This window comes from Corapipo altera, unplaced genomic scaffold, assembly GCF_003945725.1.
Source record: "Corapipo altera isolate COAL_440 unplaced genomic scaffold, ASM394572v1 55, whole genome shotgun sequence".
NCBI classification, from domain to species: domain Eukaryota; kingdom Metazoa; phylum Chordata; class Aves; order Passeriformes; family Pipridae; genus Corapipo; species Corapipo altera.
In genome coordinates this window covers 5,299,211-5,321,379 of record NW_020884882.1, presented here as the reverse complement: position 1 = coordinate 5,321,379, position 22,169 = coordinate 5,299,211, and the positions used below count along the sequence as shown (strand labels likewise).

The window sequence follows — 22,169 nt, the reverse complement described above, 5'->3', positions numbered from 1 at the left end:
TGTTCCCTTGCTGTTATAAGGTGGTGTAGGCAACAAAGACGAGGGTTTCTGTGTAACCCCTGACTTGGGCAGATGATGTGCTTGGTGGCTGAGGGAAGCACAGCCTCTGGCCTGGCTGCAGACACCTCTGTTAACAGTCCCCTTAATTTATTTGACTGCATGCATAAAATGAAATTGAAAGTGTCTACATAACTGAGGCCTGATTTATTTTTTTTCTCAGTGTGTAGCTTTCAGTTTAAGTTGGAATTCTGGGAAGATACACGAGCTAGTGAGGAAAAGGAGTATGAATTCAAGTCTGGTCTGTATGCCAGTCTTTTGACTAGACACGGATCATTCCAGCATCATTCAGCTGCTGAAGGAGTTACATTTGGTGTACTGCTTAGCATAAGATAGCAAAGGAAAATATTAAGAGGTGGAAAGAAGATGGTGATAAGTTTGCTACATGCAGAATGCAGGTGTTCCACTTGTATATCTGCTTTCAGCTTTAGTTGCATGAACAATGTTTTGTGGCTGGACATCGTTGGATAGGAGAGACTGAGGGGAAAATAAATGCATTGGAGGCTTTATGACCAGGGGACATAAACCTGCTTAGTCAGAGATCAACCAGAGGGTCTAGTTGTTGTTTTCTGTGGAGTTGGATAGTGTTATATTATCAGGAGATAAATTTACTCACATTTTGTAGAACAAGATTAAATGAGCTCACTGGATGTTAGTGGTATGGTAATATGAGGACTCTACACTAAGCTACCATTGCTGCATTGAACTGCTCTTGGACTAGTTCCCATCTCTGGAAGCCCTGAAGCCTGTTTTGAAACATAATCTTTGAATTTATCTTACATTTCATTTGCTTACAAGCTAGCCACCCATTTCAGTAGTTTTGGGGTGGTTGTTGCTTTTGGTTTTTTTTGAGGAACTTCTTAGCTGAAATTTAAGTATCTCAGGTTTGTCCTCTTTCCTGTATGTTCTTTTCTCACTTACTTGCATAATCACTGATTTTGTACATCCCTTTTATTTTTTTTTTTTAGTGGTGGTGCTTCCGTTTCTTTCATTGTGTTGCATCATTTTTGATTTCTGTGTTGTAAGAACTTGTTACATGATTTATTTCCGTAACTACAAAAGCTGTGACTTTTGAGTGTAAGTCCTTGACCTTGTACAGTTCCCAGCTGTTATTTGGGGCCAGTGACATCCTCCAAGAGTTAGTGTTAGTATAGAGGGTGTTTTGTGATTGAATTTTGATTACTCCAACCTAACTTTTCCATTACAACAGATTTCAGACAATAATATGTGTTGGCTTTCTATGGAATCATCTACTTCATTTTGCATGTACAAGTTAAATCTAAAAGATGTCATCTTGCTCTCCTCTGAGACCTTCTGCACCAAAAGTCTCAAGTACTCTGAATTTTTAAATGTATGTGTATGGTCTCTAACTGGCATTCAAAATACCTTGTGAAGATGGGTGATCAATTAACTTAAAAGCATATAAAATTAAGAATAGAGACATAATATTAATAGCTTACAATTGAAGGTACGCTTTCTAAGTATTCTAAGGCAGGTATTTGAGTGTTCAATTGTAAAAATTTTTAGTAGAAGCTTACTGCTTATACCCAGCTGATTTTCAAATAAAATAAATCTTTCTTCCTGTAGGTAATATATCCTCCACATTCCAAACTCACAGATAAAGAGGTAAGTCATGGTTGCTGTATGAGTATATAATTTGGTTTGAGTTTAGTAATTTCAGGAAATATAACAGCTCTCTTTTCTTTTCCCCACCCTTTAGAAAACCAATATTTGCTATTTGTCTTTTCCAGATTCTAATTCGGGTAAGTGCTTCCTTCACACTGTAGTCATCTCTTGTTGGACTAAGCTGTGTTAAAAAAGATAAAATTTGACAATATGTATTCTGGGCTTTAGATCAAATACTGATTTATATATCTTAATATTACAATACAGAAATGTTGCAGCTAAGGTTAAATATAAAGCTGTGACTGCATTGCAGTAAGGTCTGAGGATTCTTCTGCATTTTATGTAAGTGAAATATCGAGAATGTCAATGTGTAAGACCTTCTGGATGACACACTTGCAGATGGTTCAGAACACCTGGCAAGTAAAGAATGAACACCTTAATATCACTTTTTAAACAAAATAACAGTGTTGTCACTGTAGGGAGGAGAGTAGGCATGGAATTTGAAGGATTTCATAAAGCAATTGGAAGGATATGGAAACCTCTTCTCATAAAGGACTAAGTGTATATTTTCTGAGTTTATAACAGAAAAACTGACTTTTAAATTCAAAAACAGTTAGAAAGAACAGTTGTAAAGGGAAAACCTGGGCTATCTTGTATCTTCTCCATTCTTGCTGCTTCTGCTGCTGTGTGTTGTCCTGCTTGCTAAATTATTATTTAATCTTCTGCTGCCAAAGAGAAATTGGGGGCATGTGGCTGATGGGTTGGACCACCTGCAAAAAGATACTGCAGAAAGACAGACACTTCCTTTCCTGTTTATTTCTGGACAAAGTTAAAACCTGCAGTAACAGCCTTGTGCCTGTAACTGCTCTCACTCTGTGCCTGTGGATGCTCTGCAGCAGAACAGCTCTGGTGTCACATGGGGTGGTGCAGATGTGTGCTTGTAATGTGTGTGAGCTCTCTCCTATGTAATTTTACAAAATATCTTGGCTAATTTTTCTCCATTGTATTAATGTCATTAAAGTTAAGATATTTTTTCTGTTCTTGCTATACTGTATGTAAATAGAGGAGTAGCTTCTTCTGCTATTGAAAGAGAAGATGAGTTAACTGTATCTTCTTATTGCTCCCATTGTTAGCAGTCATAAATACCTCTAACCTTCAAAAGGTACATTGAAGGTACAAAATCACGTGTTAGGAACAAAGGTTAATTTTTTTTTAACTTTTAACTTTTTTTGTGTATTTTTTTAAAATAAGAGTGTAGTAAAGTTGTTTTAGGCAGAATAGGTATATGTAAGGAAGGTTTACTTTCAGCAGGAAAAAAAATCCCATGTTTTTGCTTTTTTTTAATGTCTCTATTAAGAACTGTAGGTTCTTGATCATTCTTGATGGACTGAAGTTTCAAATGATATAGAGGGATTACCTGAATGAAACCTACCTTCCAACAATGAGCTGGAAGTGTATCCATCTGTTAGGATTTATTTTTTCATTGTAGGCCTTAACATAAAAGGAAAAACTTTATGTAATATAGCAGTAAAGGAAGTTATTAGCTTGCAGCTAAATTTGAGGTCAGCCTTCCTTAAGTTTTCATAGCTCAAAAGATTAATTAAACTTTTTTCTTTTACAGCTACAAAGAGATATTATTCCAGTACTTATGGCTATGAACTCAGGGGTGGAAATTGATTTAATCAGCTACTAGATCATAATACTTTTTGTGGTTTTGAGCTGAGTTTCCTAGTACAGTTATCTTTTACTTTCTCTGCATGGATAGTTGAAGAAAGAACAGACATTTGCCAGTCTTTTCTGGAAGAACTTGTTAAACAGGAAGACATCATATCCTGAATGATATTTCAATATATTAATGATTAAGGGTAATTGACTTTTAGGTCTTCTGCGTGTAGGTTTTTATAATAGTTTGGGGGTTTTTTCTTTGCTGTGGATGAGGGGAACTAGCTCTGAAAACCTGAAGCAAATACTTAGTGCTCTGTTACTGGCATGTGCTGTGCTTTTTCTTGTTATCATTGAATCCGTATTGCTGAGCACTTGCTTTCATTACCTGTTTGAATTGGATGGTTGTCCCATCACACCGTGTTTTGCTACTTTTGGTTTGTCTTGGCCCACTGAGAGTTTCCCACTGTGGCTTCAGGGCGTTCTGAGCCCCAGCCCTGGGTGCTCTGAGCGAGTCAGTGTTAAACCTGCCCAGCCGGTGGCTGACCGAGGGTTGGAGTGTCCGTGAGGGCTCTCGCACAACGTACCAGACTCAAGGAGAAGATGAAATTGAGCTTCTCTAAACAGTTATATAAACTGATAAACAGTTCCCTGGAGAATGGGGCTCTGCCTTTACTGTTCAGTCAGTTTGCACTGGCTGGGGTAAGACAGGACAGCTGAGAGGAGCTCAGATCATCAGTGGTGAGGTCATGATTTTTTTCCTGGAGGTCTTTGCAAATTATGTCCCAAACTTGTAAGAGCAGAGCAACCAAAGAGGAAGTTATATTAAACGTGGAGAAACAAATGTCCTTTGCCAGGAAGAAACTAGAAATTTACTACTATTAACAGTAGCTATAAGTTTAATAATATATTGATTCTTTTGTAGTGATTTACATGAACACCTATATTGTTACAGTGAAGATGGTCTGCCTGCCACAGGCTGGCCTTTCAGTTGACTGTGTTCATGTTAATACCACTGTGTTGCAGAGAGACACTTTTTACACTCCCTTGCTAGAAAGAGTAATACACCTGTGTGTCCTTTAGGTTTTGACAGTCCCCTTATCACTATTCCTGTGAGCATTTTCTTCAGCTTACGTAGCTTCTACCTGAACTAAAGATTTTTTGGAGCTTCCACATTTGCAGTGGAGAGAACACAACCACCAGAGTATCAGTGATACAAGTTCTGTTTGGGCAGTTCTTATGCCACACCTGGAAAAAGCTTCTTTGATAAGTGATACAAACTTATTTTATTTTTATTTTCAGACTGCAAATAATCAATGTACTTTGGTACTTTTTTTAAAGAAATTAATTTTGGTAGAAATTAAGGGAAACTTCACTCCTTGGGGGTATTACTGGGAAGTCATACTTGGTTACACTTGGTTTTCAGCAATTAGCTTTGCAACTTCCAAAATGATGAGTCCTAGACCTGCACATGGATTTGTAGGAGATCACATAATGCACTCTCATGGTGTGACTAATGTATGAACTGTTTGGTATCAAAAAAAGGTCAAAGCACAACCATTCAACAGAGAAATGACATGTGCTTAAGATAATTGAAACTCTACAGGTGGACTAAGGAAATGGGTAATTACCAGTAGGAGAACAGCCATTAGTTGAGCTGTTTAAGGACATGACAGTCCCTGTGAGGCAGAGTGACTTTTTTTGTCCTTGTTGCAGACAGAATATTTATTGTTGCCAAATATGCCAGCTTGTTCACTTATAAAAGTATAAATATATAAATGGTCACAATAGCAGTGCAAGATAGATGAGGAGAAACTCTGATACCTCATTGACTGTAAACAAGTTCTCATGTTAAAGAAGGCTCAGACTCAGAATAGTGTTTGTTGTTTATCTCTTCCCCATGTAGGTTGTCTTGGGGACACACAGTTTTGTTTTAGATTTCGACGGTCTCCTGGAAGGAAAGTCTCATTTTGTTGTTTTCTGGACCAATTGGATAGAGATCTACCAGTTTACTTAAAGGTTGGAAATAAGAAAAACTGAAGTTAATTTCTTTTGGGTAATGTTAATTCGTGGGTCATCACCTTTAATGCTTGAAAAGCAAAATCTCTGAACTGGAAGTTCTGGAAGTCAAAGCTCAGAAAATATTTGTTGTAGGATTTTAGTATAATTATCATAATAATCATAAGTTTCACTAACTGTTCTTTAAGTTTTATTACTATGAATTTTGGACTGCAAGGAGAGTTAAATTGAAGACCAGACTTATTTCGTTATTGATTAGAAACCTGTAGATCAAACTGTGAAAACCATTACTGTTGTGGAAATCTGAAGTGCTTTGTAACTTAATTTTAAAAAAAAATCCAACAAACTTGAGCTGTCTCTCTGTTTCCACACTTAATTTTTGGAAGGTTGGAGCAGTTACCTAAAAGAGATAGTGGGCAAAAAGTTGTTCTCCTCATATTCATAAGGAATATTGAGGCCTTTAGCTATGCTACTGGGAGTCTGATTCTCAAACTCATCTGTTTATGAGTCAAATACTTTAATTCCTGTTTGTAGGAAGGATGAAGCTGGTGTTTTATCTTTGAAGTGTGAATGTGCTTCCTTGATACTTCAAGAATCTTTAATAAAACTAATACATTGAAAGACTAGGTTATATCTTTTCAAGTTGGGGCTTTAAGGTTTTTAACTGCTAAAATCTTTTTAGTGCTGCTTTGAAGAATTATAAATGTTGATTTATTCCTCAGGAAGTTATTTCTATTTTTGTTTCATGGTGTGTCAGGAGAATGTAGATATAAAAATAGTAAAACCAGAAAGCACAGCTGTTTTCACACACTGGTGTTTTCTCTTTGAAGTACTTACTAAAAAAATAATGCAAATAAACAGAGTAAGCGTTCTAGTTTATTGTATCTAATCAACTTTGGAGCTTGCAGGGAAATATGCTTTTGAACTGTATATTGAATGCTTCAGAAAGGAGGAGAGTATCAGGTGGTTGTATTGTATTCTTTCCTTTCTTTTGCAGAAGGATTCAGCATATTACTATGGCTATGTGTATTTCAGACAAGTTCGGGACAAGTCATTAAAAAGGGGCTATTTCCAGAAGGTAATTCCAATTCTTTTAGGAAAGTATTTATTTGGAAATTAATTATTTTTCAGTGATCTCAGAGGAACAGGAAAGGTATCTTGCTTTCTGAGTTAATTGTTGGTTTATAGTAAATTGGTCTAATTTCACAACAGCTATGCTACATTCCAGCTCCACTGTCAGAACAGATGGTTTTCTCTGTGTGTTTAAAAACAAAAAGTTGGTAACTATAGGGAGTCATTTGTTTACAGTTGCCTGTAGTCAAAATTGTGGTTGGCTTGCATGTGTGGGAAAAGTCACACTTGGTGTCCTCTGAGGGTAACCAGCAAAGCTGCTGTAGAACTGAGGGAAAACATTAACTTGAAATCCTGTTTTTGTTTTGTTCCTCTTTATTCCAGTCTCTGGTCCTCATCAGCAAGCTGCCTTATATCCATCTCTTCCGCACCATGCTTAAGCAAATAGCACCAGAGTATTTTGAAAAAAGTGAAGCTTTCCTGGAAGCAGGTAGTGGTCCTGTGATGTTGTTCTAGAGGAGCTCTTACACTATCACATACTTTTTCTGGAGAAATAACAAAGAACACTATCATGTTCTAGTTTGTGGCTTTGTCTTCTTGCAGGGTAGAGGATTGAAATTTTAACAAACTAGCTTGATTTCTAGATCATTAAACAGAGCTAATCTAATTTTGCATCCTCTATGGGAGAATTGAAGGTCCCTCCTAAAACACATCTAGGGTTGTGTGTGTATCAGGACCAGCTATTGAGCACAAGTAGCTGATGCCAATCCTCAATTTGTTCTTTTCACAAAGCAAGTCCTTTCGGGCAGTCTGACAACTTTTGCTAAACAACTGTACAAATGTCATCTTGCTTGAGGCTTTTTTTTCTGTGTGTGTGATTTGTTTGTTTGTTTTTTGACCAAATGGAAAAAGCAACAGAGCAGCACTGATAGCAAGTGCCTCAGCCTTACTGCAGAGTTGTAAGAGCCAGAGAGGGCCAAATGGAAAAGTTATTTGCTCTTTGCCTGGGAGTGCTGTGTTCTTTGTCCAATGTTCATGTCTTTGTGCTTTCACTGGGCAGCAATTTGGGGAAACCATGAAGGAATTGTATTTTTTTAATCTTCTATTTTCTTGACAGGTTGTATTATGAGCAAAATGAGCTCTGCAGAAAACTAGATTTAGGAGTTATATTCAGAATGGTTTGCAAGTTAATGCTGAAAAAATCTCTATCCAAGTTGTAAACTAGCTTTTCCCTTAGCTGCTTGTGTTCATCTATTCTGCAATAGCTAATGTACATAAATGGGTGTGTTCTTTAAGTTTCCCAATATGTACTTTCATGGTTTCTCATGTAACATTTCTTTAACCAATTGTAAGTCTCATGGCTACAAAAAAATGAAACACCGAGGATATTGTTTTCTTGAAATGACAAACTTTGTAGTTCTAATGGAATAATACATAAAGAATGTCTCAAAGGCTGTAAAACTTGTTTGGTGTGATCAAGAGACAAGTAGAACTGATGTGGACTATTAGCACTAATTTAAAATTGCAGTGTGCACAAAGGTGACTTTGTGATCATGGGTTATACATTATATAAACTGTTATAAATGATACTCATTTTTCCTTTCAGTTTGTAGCGATGTCGATCGTTGGCCACCACCAGTTCCAGGGAAAGTTCTGCAGTTGCCTATTATGGGTGTTATAATGAAGGTAGGTACTCCTGCACTTGTGATTCTCTGAGGGTGTTTGCCCCACCTTTTACTGTCCAGGTCCTATTGTACTGTGCCTTGCTTTCAGTGTCTCAAGCTTCCAAACAGGAATAGATGTTTACTGCACTCAGAGTCTGGGAGATCTTGATTAGGAGCCTTGACTGGGGAGAGGAGGGGAGGATCTTTTATCATGCTTAGGTTAATATTTAATTTCTGTAGATATTAAAAAGCAGTATTTCAATACAACTACTAATTGTAGTGTCTATATTATCCCATTGGAATTTGCATTCTAGGAGACTTTAGTGCTAATTATATTTGTCAAATCAACGATAAAGTAACACTTGAAAATACTGAGAATTAAATTCCAGTCAAGCAAATTAAATACATTGATGAAAATCATTCTTCTTCTTGAAGGTTCACAAGTAAAAATCTTTTTTGGCCCACACACCAGCAATTAATTTCTTGTGCTGTTGATAATTTTCAATGAAAGTGAAATATGTCTGAAGAAAGCTATTAAAGGAGTTGTATCTAGTGCAGAGGGAAGAATGGTAGTGTTTAAATGGTGGCTAAGGACTAGGCCTCTGGGAGCCATAGTGTCTTCATATGAAATGCAATTAAATGGATTTGATGGAACTGGAGTTTACAACCAGCAGCACATTCTGAGCAGATACTCTCAAGTTTATGGCAAGATGTGTGTGCATCACTGGGGAGAGGAAGGAGAAGTTTCTGAGGCTGTTCTGAAAACACAGGTTTAATAAAGCAGTGTTCTTGGGTGCTGGATGATGATGAGTGTCAGATATGTCTTGTTTGGGTATTGCCTGCATTTATATCATCAATAAATCTTAAAAGAGCTGACATTGCATTCCTAAAGTGAATAAAGTCATAATTACTGTCCACTGATACGTCCCTGTTTTATTATGCTGCTTGGACAGTTTTAATTGTTCTGTATGAATTACATCCATATGTGCACATCAGCTTCCAGTATGATGAAATCTGTAGTACTCAAGACTTACAGATGCAAACTAAAGTCAGAAAAATATACTTATGTTCAGACTATTTGGATTCTGCCTCACTCCCAACAAGATGTCTGATGTCTTAGGAGAAGATTTTTCTCTAAAAATAATTCTGTGCCATATTAAAACCTCATGACCTTAGTTCAGACCATTCTTTTCAACATTTTAAAGTATTTTTATTGAAATTACAATGATAGTTGTGACTAATGTTACCAAGAGGTTTTTTTTAACTGAAGTGTTATTTGCATATTCTGTTACTCAGTTTTCAATTGGAAATTCTGTAGGTGGAAGTTCTGTGGAGTAAATAAGCATCATACTGTAGTATATCCTCTTTAAATGTTACAACTTGTCTCTAAGTCAGCATTTGAAGTGTCTGCTGAATCTGATACAAGGGAAAATAAATCTTTCTTTTTCTTTCCAAGTTGCGGATCCCAACATATCGTGACAAGCCCGGAACAACACCGATAGTACAGAATATGCACCAGGTAGAGATTAGATACTGATGTTGTACATAACCCCAGACAAAGCTAAAGATCTGCTTTCATTCTTTTACTTTAAACTTGCTCATAGAGATTGGTAGCAAGTCATCATATATTTGATAATATTGAAATCCACAATCTTTGAAACTTTGAATGGAGGAGTCAAGAGTTGGATTCTTCATAGAAAAGATATTCTAACCCAGTTACCCCAAGTAGGGAAGGATGTCCAGGTCCTGGAGGAGGGTAGTTGGCTGATAAAATTACTAATTTGATCATCCTTTTAATGTTTGGGGGGAGTTTGAGATGAAAACAGAATTAAGAGTCTTTAGTCATAGAAGATGGTTATAAAACAAGTCCATCTGTGCCTTCATGTGCTGTGTAACTGGTGTTTGAAACAGCTTCAATATTTTATATCTTTTCTGGACTGAAAGTTACATGCCTGTAAGTGGGTTTTGTGTGTGTCTTAGGCATAATCCTGCTTTTAGCACACAAAAATAGTTACTTGTGGAGATAACGTAGTATATAGTGACTGCAACAGTAGAGTAGTGTAAATAATTAGGATCTATACCATGTGCTGTCTGTAAGCATTTAAGGGAAACCATTTCATTTAATACCTAGGTATTCTGATGACTAAAAAACAAGCATTGCGATGTCTTTTAGGCAGATGCTCAGATCTCCATGGCTTTGCCGACTATTCATGAAGTGGATCTTTTCAGGTAGGAGCTTGGACTGATTGATTCCTGGCTGTGAATTCCCACAAGTCAAAGTTTTTTGATGGTTCTTTGACACATGTCTCACGGTTTGCAAGCCAGCATTTGTCAGTATTGGTTTTAATATTCTTTTTCTGTAAAGTTAGTTAGAACACAGTTTGGACAGTATGCAGGCTGAAACTGCAGTAAATAAGCAAGTTCATTAAATGTTCCATTTTACAGAAGTATTTTATGTTTTTTAACTTACTGTTAAGTACTACTGCAAACTTCATTTTTATTCAGTTCTTAACTGGAAGAAATAGGTCTTTTATTATGTCAAGTGTATTAAAACACCTCCATCTGGTTTTAGGTGTTTCTGCCCGGTGTTCTTTCACATTCAGATGCTCTGGGAGCTGGTGCTGCTGGGAGAACCACTTGTTGTGATGGCACCATCACCATCAGAATCTTCAGAAACCGTGTTGGCCCTTGTTAGGTAAATGCAGTGGAGCTTCCCACTAATGACTGAGTCATGTAAGATTCCAGCCGAGCGGACCTTCATTTGATCAGTGTAATAAAGCATTGCAAATTTCAGATTTGCTTCTGTCTTTCATGAAATTTTGCGCTGAATACATACAGACAGCTTATCCTCTTTCTGCCTTGCAGCTGCATTTCCCCCCTGAAGTACTGCAGTGATTTCAGGCCATACTTCACCATACACGACAGTGAATTCAAAGAGTACACGACTCGCACGCAAGCTCCGTAAGTGAATCAAAATCAGTTGTGAAGATGTTGCTCAAACCCACTTGTAACCATAAATTTGTGTTCAAATACTGCTTAACTATTCTGAACTTTTGTCACTAATTATGTTTAGACTCCCTTTTTTAATAAGATTTATCTTGCGGAGTGCAGTAATTACCTGATTTAAGTTTTGACTCCAGTTAGATAGGACGAAGAAGTTATGAAACAATGCCATAATTAAACTACTCTTGAGCTTCATGAGATATTTGTCTACAGAATAAGTAAAACTGCAAATATGAAAATAATAAAAGTTTTTGCTTTTCTGCAAGAGTTTTTCTGTATAACACCAGCTCCAGACTATCTCTTTGTGAGATTTGGGTAATTGTTTTCATCTTTAATCAACTGCTAATCAAAGTGACTAATTCAGCATCCATATGGCTGCTTTGTAGAGTAAATTCAGTGGTGTCCTAGTTGAGACAACTTAAAAATTAAATATCTCTTCACTGAATTTGTTAGAATAATACTGTAAATAATTCAGATATTAAGATTATTTTTAAGAGCATGAATGTCCAAAACCACTGAGGTTTGAAGCTGCTTTAAGAAAACATTTTCCCCTTATTTGTTTTTAAATTCTGCTCTTATTGTGAGAACGTACACCTTCAATATTTCTTATTATATGTTATTTAAATGTAGCTTGATTTTTGAATGGACTGCATGTGTTAGATTCACCGATCTTTTTGTAAATAAATTTCTTCTAATGTCAGAACAGGCAGAGGTTGTTGGTTTGGATTTTTTGTTTTGTTTTTCTTACTGTATTTTTCCTCTAAAGGGATGTATTGCCAGAGATAGAGCAGTGGAAAAACACATAAACACAGGCAATATGTTTCAGATGGTGTTCCATGGGAATGGTTATGCAGTATGTAATTTAGTTTCTAAAAATAATTCCAGGAAGAATTTGGTTAAACTTCAGTAACCCATGTTTCAAAACTGCATCCTCTCCTCTGCAGCAAAATAGAAAGGTTGGTCAGTCTGTATGTTAGTATTTGAAACAGAGCTGGAATTGCTCTGGCTTTCTTATGGAAAACAAAAATTTGGAAAGGTAGGAAATAGTTTTTTTAAGCAGTGACTCTAAGAAGGGGAAGAATCCAGATGATGCAACTTCTGTGTATTTTATTACCTTTAGTGAGAGGTGAGCAGGGGTCTGGTTTTTGTCTTTATGTTTTGATTTATTGTGCCTTTTCAGAAATTACTTTAGTGGTTTACAATCAGAATTGGTTCTGGTAAATATGACAAATTAAGGCTCCTAAAAGTGACCCAAGTAGCTTACCAAGTCTTGCTATTTTATTACCAGTAGTACTGAAAAAAAGATTCCTCGTGATTCGCTAGTAGTTTATGTTGGCCTGGAGAGTTATTATTTTAGTGTGTGTAAATGAAGGCCTTACTTGACTTTCAACTTCCAGTTAGTAAAAGAATGTCTATTTGTGTGCATTGGTCCAAACTAATTCTGTGTGAAACTTGCATTTTGGTTCCCACAAAATAGGCACGAGAACATTTAATATTTAAGTTGGGCTAGACTTGACCCCTTAGTAGGGAGAAAGGAATGCCTGTTTTTTGGGTTATTTTATTCCTCATTTTTTTAGTGTTGATTCTTGTGACATGGCAGTGAGAAGAACATAAGATAAAACATCATAAATTGATTTTTCAGACTAAAAAGAATGTGTGAAATCTTTATATGAACACTGATCTTTATTGTTTTGGAAGAGAGATTGTAAATCACCTATGATGACCTGAGAAAATAATGAACATTTGCAAGTCAGAATGAATTTAAATACATAAACAAGTTTAAAGGGATTATAGAGACAGCAAAAAAACAAAGTCAATTCAAATGAGTGGGGAAAACTCAATTCAAATGAGTGGGGATTAAAATGTTTTGAGCTGAACATACTTGGACAAAAGGACTCAAAAGAAGTGATTTTTCTGGGCAAGGCGGAGTCAGTGACAAGCAAGAAAAGCAACTGATACAATTTGGTGCTTCTGTTGACCTTTTGTATTCATTAAGACAGAAGCTCTTGCTGTCATGTTTTAAACACTGTCCTTACTTTTCTAGGCCCTCTGTCATTCTAGGGGTGACAAATCCCTTTTTTGCTAAAACACTTCAGCACTGGCCTCACATTATCCGAATTGGAGATATTAAACTTCCAGGTAAAGTATGAATATCTTCTACAATCCTGTGCAATAGGATCTAACTGTGGACTTATTTATTTACAAACAGATGTAAATTAGTCCCATTAATTTAGCTTAATACTAACTAAATTGTCATGGGTGTAAATCTGTCAAGTGAAATTAGACTCTTGAGTGCTCTATGTCTTGTCTTGTCAAATCTCATATATTAAATGCAAAAGGTGGTGATAGTCATTAGTAATAATGTTTTACCTTTCACACAGTCCTGATTTTGTCTCTCTGCCATTAAGGTATTAAAATGAGAGACATATTACTGATGTTAATTTTAGTATGAGTAGAATGTAATAAATCAGTCACAGCCAGCACAGAATGTAAGACCCATGTGAAAACTAAGTTCAAATGTTACAGTAACATAAAAAGTTGTTTGTTGACAGTGTTTTGATAATATATTTCTAATCTGGCAGCATTCCAGTAATTATTAATTGTTCAAATTGAATGATTTCCTTACATGATTGAGTAGAATTTTCATGTACTCTTTGGATAACATGTCAGTTGCCAGCCTGTAGTAAAATACCACACTATTCTATTTATTGTATGAAATTCCTGGGAGTATCTGTCTGATGTGACAGCTTCACTCTTCTGTTCTGACAGTGGCAATGCATAAATATGCAGTTAAGATAAAACATCATAAAATTAATTTTTGTCAAATAACTTAAGTTTGATTTCTGAATACAACAAATTAATTAAGAATTATGTGCTGTGTTCAATATAATTAGGCAAAGTTTTGCTTTACTTTAAAATATCGTGTCTGTCCAAGGTTAGAATACCTATAGGGGCTTGTCAGGGGTCTTGGGAGGAGTTACTTAGCTGCTCTGTAGCTCAAGTTTGGAAAATAGAATCTTAATTAAGCAGTTAAACTCTGCAAAGCCATATACACAGGTTGCCTTCAAATTTGATATACAGTTTCAAGTATGAAATTCCAAAGTTTTGGTGCAGCTATGGGAAATGCTTAGTCAGAAACTTGTAGAGATGTATCTGTCTGATCTGACTTTAAAAATTTATATTCTATTTCTGTAGGGACAAAGAGAGGGTTTCTGATTATTTTTTGTTCTTTTTTTTTTTCCTTTTCTCCCCACTCTGCAGTTTCAATAGCAATTTATACTGTTATCTCCTCTGAAGTTGAGCATCCAAATAGATTTAAGAGAAGGTTCTGCTGAGGCTGCAGGACTGTTAACAGGGTTTAGGGTCTTCTGGCTAGAGAAGGATAAATTGGAAAAACACAACAAAAGCCTTTACTTTGGCCTATAGTAAAGGAGACATAAATTCATTTTTACAACATTTAATCCCTGGCAACTGATTTAATTTCTTATATACAATTTTTATTTTGACCAAGGTGCAAAAGGTTTGTTCCCAAAAGCATTTGTGTTAAGGGGAACAAAGGAAGATGGAATAAAATATGAAATTAATGAAATGATAATTCACTACTGTATATCAGTAAGTTTATTTGGCTGCTGGCTTTAGAAGGTCATGCTTTTGGGGTTTTTTTTGTTTAGTTGGTTTTCGGGTGGGTTTTTTTGTTGTTGTTATTTTCAACAAGGAAAAGTCTATGTGCTGTTGTTCATGTGTTTGCTGGATGTTTCTGGATATATACTTGGATTCTTGTCAATGTTTCTAATGTTTCTTACAGTATTAGATAGTCTAAGTGAAAGTACCCATTTCTAAAAGTCAGTGCCATGTATAGCACGTCAGCTGTAGTATCTAGTAATAGAGATGGAGATTTCAAGCAAGGTGTCTTTATATGTTTTGGCAGGTGAAGTTCCAAAGCAGGTGAAAGTGAAGAAACTGAAGAACCTAAAAACTTTGGACTCCAAACCTGGTAATAACTTCAGAGTTAAATTACCAGTATTTTAACTTTAAAAAGCATACCCCGTTTCTCCTTTGGCTATAGGCTGCTTTTTTTCCTCAGGTGTTTATACCTCCTACAAGCCATACTTGAACAAAGATGAAGAAATTGTTAAACAGTTGCAAAAGGTAATACTGTAAATCTCTTCTTAACAGTAACTGGGTTGTGTATTTTGTGTACTGTTGTACAGTGTTTTCATTTAAGGAAGCACTTTGTGTAACTGAAATGAAACTGGATTCTGGTTCCTTTGCCCCAATTTGTAACAGTATAGCTGGATATACACCCTCATTGTAGAAGGGCTGCTGCCTTGATAGCAGCTTCTATAACAATATGTTAGGACTCAAAAAGTTAGCTTAATAATTTAGAGGATTGAAGAGATTATCAGTTCGTCTGCTTTGGGTTTTCCACCCTCTGCCAGCCCCCTCCACCTCTCATCTCTTTGGTCTAGAAATCTCATGCACGAGGTGTGTAAGAATCAGAGCCTCCAAGTTTTAACTGCTTTGCAAACACTTGTTTGCAGAAACTTTTCTTTCCTTGAATTTCTTTACATGAAAATAAAAAATCAACAATTGAAAAGATGAGTACAAAAGGACTTGAAGCTATTAATTTCCTTTCCTGGTTCAGGGTGGGAGGTGTCATGTGTGGGATTATAGCAAATGAATACAGAAACGCTGGAATAAGTATTCATAAAAAAGAAACCCACCACAACTACCTACGTGTTTTGGAGTAACAGACTGTGATTTTTCTTTTTTTTTAAGGGAGTACAACAGAAACGTCCAACAGAAGCACAGAGTGTGATTCTTCGGCGCTACTTTTTGGAATTGACAGAAAGTTTCATTATTCCATTAGTGAGTTCTTAGACTAATGGGGTTTTTACATAGGTAATATAGAATAGCTTTTTTGGTGTTACCCTAAGTCCAGTAACTATCCAGTAACTAGCAGTGTATCCCTGGGATCAACACTGGGTCCAGTACTGCTCAACATCCTTCATTAGTGAGCTGGACAGTGGGGCACTGTGTACCCTCAGAACATGTTTTGTGAATGACCTGAGTGTTTCATCATTTTACAGCAGGCATGATCAGGTCCAGTTTCTGTTTGGAAGAATTGGAATATCCCTAGAGACTTGTTTGTCCTTGGGTGTTCAAGATTAGAGGAGCTTTTCTTTAAAATTCATCTTTTTCCCCTGTTCTTTTGAGACCGAATGGACACATAGTGTGAATCTAAAACCTTGCCCTGGCTTCCTCCCTGCCTCTTGTCACTTCAAGCGAGGAACCTAAAGCATGTTCTGTCATAAGTCTTAGTTTACAGGGTGAGATCACCCTTCACAATCTCTGCAACAGGAAAAGTATGTGGAGAGCTGTCCTTTGTTTCTTCAAAAGATAGAACTAGACTTGTCATAATGTTATCGAAACTAATTATATTCACAGATCAAAATGTATGGCCAAGTGCTTACAAACACTTAGAAATGTATATCAGTTTGTGCAGATCTGCTTGTGTGAGCCGGTGAGGCAGAGCTGCCTCCTGTTGTTACACCTGATGCTTCAGCAGTGGCCCCTCTCCCTGTGGGTTGGGCACGTTGGGGCTCTGGCCATGCCTGTGCCAAGCCTTGCTACAGCAGAGATGCCCACAGCATCTGTGGCTTAGTTCTAGAGCTAATGCTTGTATGAGAGACCCTGAAAATCATTTCCAAACACTTGATACAAACTGGGATTACTCTTTGGAATAAGCCATGATATGAAGGTACCTAGGGACTGTCACCAATGAAAAGAGAGATTGTTCACTTGTGGCTGAAGTTCAGGATATAGATATTCCATGTACATGTTTGCTTCTTGTCCTCCTTTGCCCCATGTCCTTCTTGAACCTTGCTGACATGAAGTTGGAGTTGGGAAATGCAATCAGTATTAGATAAGTTCCTCTTGTCTTCTTATGTGGTGAATATGCACAACCCCACCCTGTACCAATACTCAGCAGAGAAAACGCTGTGGTCACAAGCAATAAGTAAACACACACGTGGTCTGTGTACCTTAATACTGGTTATGCAAACAACCTTTCCTTTTCCTTTCCCCAGGAACGTTATGTGGCAAGCCTAATGCCTCTGCAGAAATGCATATCACCATGGAAGGTAAGGAAATACCATTTGAATGAGCTGGAAATTGGTGATTAGAGGAAAGTTATGGTATGCTAATTACTTTTTTCCTTTCCACAGAGTCCACCACAGCTGAGGCAGTTTAGCCAAGAAGACTTCATGAAGACACTGGAAAAAGCAGGACCACAGCTCACCTCAGGTTTAAAAGGAGACTGGATAGGACTTTACAGGTCATTTCTTTCAGCAGCATAAAAAATTGTATAAATGAAAATAGATCAGTAATATGAATGCTCTTTTCCTGAGCAAACTTATGATTAGTATTGATTTTAATAAGACTTTCTTTTAGAATGTATGCTTTAATACGAATTGATAGTGCTTAATATACTTTACTCACTTAAATGTTTTTCTCTGTAACCTGTTAATGGTTTCCTAAATATAATTACTTCAAATTTGATGATGTTGAAAACAGTGTTACCAATTTGTACTTAAAATCTAAATTGTATTTTGCTTTGGTGTTTTACCAGGCATTTTTTGAAATCCCCAAATTTCGATGGTTGGTTTAGGAGCCGGCAGAAAGAAATGACACAGAAGTTGGAGGCCCTTCATTTAGAAGCACTCTGTAATGAGGTTAGAAAAATGTGTGCTTATGATTATGTTTATCATCTTTTAATAAAAATATATTCTCTCACAGGTCAGTTTTACTTGGGTTTTCATAGGTTGAACATGAAAATGTTGACAGTTTAGTCTAGCAAAACATGATCTTGTTCACCAAGGACAAGGAAGAACTAACATAGCAAGAGAGAACAATAAAAAATACAGTTCACTTGTTACACCAACTGTCATCATTTGTAAAAACATATCTTTAGAACTTTTTTGTTTTGTTATGTATTTTAAAATTGAATACGCACACGCCCCAAAAAAAATAAAAAGCTTTTTCCTCTTATTTGATAATATTATTTCATTCAGCTTCTGTCTTTGGCATCTCACTTGACACTTTCAGTTGTCATATAGTTTATAGCTTTGAAGGTATAAAACCAGTGAATACCACAGAAAGTTGGTGACTAATTAGATATGGTTAGTAAATAAGCCTAAAACTGATCCATAGTAATTGGAAGCTGAGAATTGAAATCTTTTTGTTGATTTATAACAAAATGCCAAATAAATGTTACTATGTTGTAAGATCCATTTTTTAATGAAGAAGCTGAAGTGGGTATCAGTATAATTTGAGTTGGAACAGCTGCTAAAGAAATGAATGCAAGAGGAGAAGACAGGGAATAGGAAGAACAAAAAAAACGTAAGGCTATGCCACAGCTTGTAAACAAACAAAAAAAATTGTTCTGATTATTTTTGAAAAGCCATTTGTTTTTATCCCTTGCCCTGTCAATTCCCAAACAGTACCTTGTAGCAAACCCAAACAGATTGTTCAAATAGAGCAGCCCAAATAATTTGCAGGGCAATAGCTAGGTCAATTATATAACTTAGATTCTATCCAATTATACTTGACATTAACTTATTCAAAGAAAAGGAAATGTGTCACAAATTTATTACTGATTCTGCTCCTCATTGCTTTTTCTGTTGATCCAAGTGTTAACATCTTTCTCTACATAAGCAAATATTTACATTGGGTGAATAGTAAAGGGATAAGGGAACAGAACTTCCGTAAGAAAACTCACTTGATTATGGATTGTATCTTACTGGTTATTGACTGTGATCTCCTTTAATGCCCTGCCTTACACTACTTTTAATATTTCATTGTGCTGGCAGATCTGATTTGGTAATCATTCACTGCTATTTTGCATTGTAGATGCTCTTTTTCAAACTAAGCCTGTTGGGCAAGATTCTTTTTTTCCCTTTAATTTATTTGTATTATGTTCCTGTCCAAGTTTGTTCTTCGGCCAAGTACTGGGCAAACATGCAAATAAAGCAGATTTTGCAAGTCACAGTAAAGACAGGACATGAGTAAAATGAGTTTAGCAAATGGCACAGGAATAAGAAAGAGGCTTATTCTGAACAGTAGGTGTAAATTAATACTACTTTGAAATTACATATGTTGCCATAAATATTTCAATGCTTAATTGTTCTTATTTTAGAACTTGGTTTTTTGGAGTCAGAAGCACACTGAAGTAGAAACGGTGGATCTTGTCTTGAAGTTAAAAAATAAACTGGTAAGTAACTGAATTGAACATGACTTAAATACCTAGAAGCATTAGATAGTTGTTTTTGCAAGGACTTAAATGAAAATATTCATCATGATCTAGGTAGCTTAAGGAATCAGACATTCAGGTTTTTAAAAGAAAAACAGTTAATTTGAGCCATGCCTGAAAAGTTAGTTGGCTCCCCAACATCATCAGGCCATGTTGGAAGCAATGTATTGCTGGTAATTAAAACTCATTGGAACTCTGTGACTGATCTGAATCCTCAGGGAGGAAGAAGTCCAAAAAAACCAAAAAAATTTGTTTTTTTTTCTTGAAAGCCAAAATCAGTGTTGCTCATGCTGTCGTGTGGTTGTTGAGGAAGCCTGCTGTTGTCCAAAGCAAATGAGGAATCCATTTGCCAGATTTTCTAATATATCACTTTGATGTGTCTTAAGGTGAAGTTGCATTTTTAGTAGAAATCATGTTTTCTGGTACCTTTGCAGTTGCAGGCTAACAGAGAACATCTTCCTGTGAAAACTGACACCCTGAAGAAGCTGCAGACACACATCAATGACATCATATTGGCACTTCCAGATGACTTGCAGGACATCTTGCTCAAAACTGGCACAACGTGATTTCTGCTGGGCTTTTTTGGTGCAGAAAACCAAAAGGCAAGTAGTCTCACAGAAGACAGTGGCTTACCAGGTTTGGACCACAGCTGTAAGCAGTACATTAACACTACAATGGACTGTACTAATAGTATAGCCCATTTTACTATTTTCACTGTTTTTTCCACTTAAATACCAATGCAACTAAAGGGATTCCTGTGTCTAATAATGTTTGAAATAAGTGCTCTTAAAGAATAATCTGTGGGCATATGAAGCTGTACCACAGTATAGGACCACAGTGCAGTGCTGGCATTGCAGAATGTTTTTCCATTGGTGCTGCTATACCCAATCCTGTTAACTCAGGGGTGAGCAATATTGATCCTGTACTAGTCCTGTTGATGTAGTATCTGATTATTCTTTCTTTCTTTTTTTCTTTTAGTTTTTATCTAGTGATAACTCCAACTGACATGTGATTGGCCAGAATGCCTTATAGTTGAGGTATTTTACTGGTAAATCATTGCTTCCAAAACTCTTTCAGGAACAAGTGAAATAATCAGATCACTTCTTAACTTTTTTCTTTCTCCTTCTTACCATCTTTCCAAAATGATGTTAATTTAGCATCTTGAAAGAAGAGAAGGCAGCTGAAAAAAATTTCCTGAAGGGAAGTCTCTTCTATTTAATTTCAGTTAATTAGGGTGCTCTTACATGCCTTAAATAAAGTAATTGTCTACTAATTCACGGTTTTAAACTGCTGACATCCAGGATTTCGAGTGGATCACTCGTTTAAATGTAAGCATGCAGTGTTCATCACAGGAATTCAACACAGTGGTGTTCTAATGAGAATTTTAAAATGGGTGGTTTCAGTAGAGCTGGCTGATACACAGTCTGATTGAGTGGAGATCATAGGAGTTCAGCTCCTTTTATAACTTTTAACTTCATTGATTTTGGCTTACACCAGTCAGGTGTTTGAGGAGGTGGAGGGGCTGGAGGGAGAAGATGCTGCTTCAGCTGAGAAAAGCCTCTGGACAGGTCAGACTGTGGCAAGAAACGACTGTAGCATGAAATTATTCTCAGTATATGCATATAGCAGAGATGCATAAAGAGTAATTTCCTCTTGCATATTAAGCAACAAGAATGTGATGTTTATCTTCTTGAACAAGTTTCAGTGGTATATAAGAACTCAGCTGCTCCACATGCAGTGTTGTACTTTGACCAGTTTCAAATAGAATAAACATAATATTATAGTGTACACACAGCATATACTTTTATATGACAAATGGATCACAGTTGTAAAAAAAACCACTCTACTTTTAAGTGCTTGGATAGAATTTTTAAAAACTTATGACATAATCCTGCTATAAGAATGTGCTTTTCTATAACAAATATTTCATATCATCTTTCTAAAAATGTCTTATTTAGATATTAAGTGTCACAACGGTATTTTTATGAAAATAATGTATTTTAATACTGTTATGTTTTGTATACAATTAATCATGACCAAAAGTTTAATGTATCTATTATGCTACTTAAACTATACCACTTCAGCATTGCTAACTTGCAAATTTTTTTTGCACACCCTGATGAATAGCATTTCTAATTCAGAAATTATTAAGTGGCCATTCATACCCTAAATTATCTTAAATATTTAACCTGGAGCACTGTGTACTTTCTTGGAACCATGTAAACTGGTAACAACTATGATAACTATCACATGACTGCAAATACGTATTTTTTTAAAGGAAAATAAAAGAGTTTGATTTTTATTTTTTTTTCTTTGAAAGTTATGTGACTTAGATGGTGTTTGTGTTTGGGTAGGTTGGTTTTTCTCCTCTCCTAAGCAAAACTGTTCAGCTTGCAGAGACTGCTGTTTGATGAAGCTGTACCACTGAGGTGTCCAGAAATATGTAGTGTGATGGAGTGGTGGTGTGGTTTGATTCTGCATCAGGGTTGTAACATGACAGAGCTGCAGCATCCTCAAGAAAGCAAATGCAGGCATGGGCTTCCATGCAAAATTTATCTGTTTCCTGTACACATCTGAGAGGCCCTTGAGAGACATGGTAGTGGGAAGTAGACTGCAAGCAAAGCTCAGTTCAGGTTTCTTTACTGAAATTGGTATTAGTTTCAATCCCTGAATAACTAGATGCTTACACAGAATTAGCGTCTTGTTCAAAAGAAAGGCAAAAAGAAAAGTTGCAGTGGCCTGTTTGCTGTCTTCAT

At 36.3% G+C, this 22,169-nt stretch overlaps 1 protein-coding gene across 1 annotated transcript in view; it reads left to right on the top strand.

Annotated features, from left to right (window-relative positions):
- The window catches only part of DENND6A (DENN domain containing 6A), a 22,426-nt gene extending 711 nt beyond the window's left edge, over positions 1-21,715 (top strand). The window contains exons 2-20 of the mRNA XM_027640482.1: positions 1,645-1,683; positions 1,778-1,820; positions 5,252-5,364; positions 6,362-6,442; positions 6,820-6,925; positions 8,042-8,121; positions 9,556-9,618; positions 10,273-10,328; positions 10,672-10,794; positions 10,965-11,060; positions 13,147-13,241; positions 15,031-15,096; positions 15,187-15,251; positions 15,882-15,971; positions 17,192-17,245; positions 17,330-17,439; positions 17,734-17,836; positions 19,300-19,374; positions 19,848-21,715. Of these exons, the coding sequence (XP_027496283.1) occupies positions 1,645-1,683; positions 1,778-1,820; positions 5,252-5,364; positions 6,362-6,442; positions 6,820-6,925; positions 8,042-8,121; positions 9,556-9,618; positions 10,273-10,328; positions 10,672-10,794; positions 10,965-11,060; positions 13,147-13,241; positions 15,031-15,096; positions 15,187-15,251; positions 15,882-15,971; positions 17,192-17,245; positions 17,330-17,439; positions 17,734-17,836; positions 19,300-19,374; positions 19,848-19,979 (1,590 nt within the window). The 3' untranslated portion in view covers positions 19,980-21,715. The remainder of the gene's footprint in view (positions 1-1,644; positions 1,684-1,777; positions 1,821-5,251; positions 5,365-6,361; positions 6,443-6,819; positions 6,926-8,041; positions 8,122-9,555; positions 9,619-10,272; positions 10,329-10,671; positions 10,795-10,964; positions 11,061-13,146; positions 13,242-15,030; positions 15,097-15,186; positions 15,252-15,881; positions 15,972-17,191; positions 17,246-17,329; positions 17,440-17,733; positions 17,837-19,299; positions 19,375-19,847) is intronic.
- The last annotated feature ends 454 nt before the right edge of the window (positions 21,716-22,169 follow it).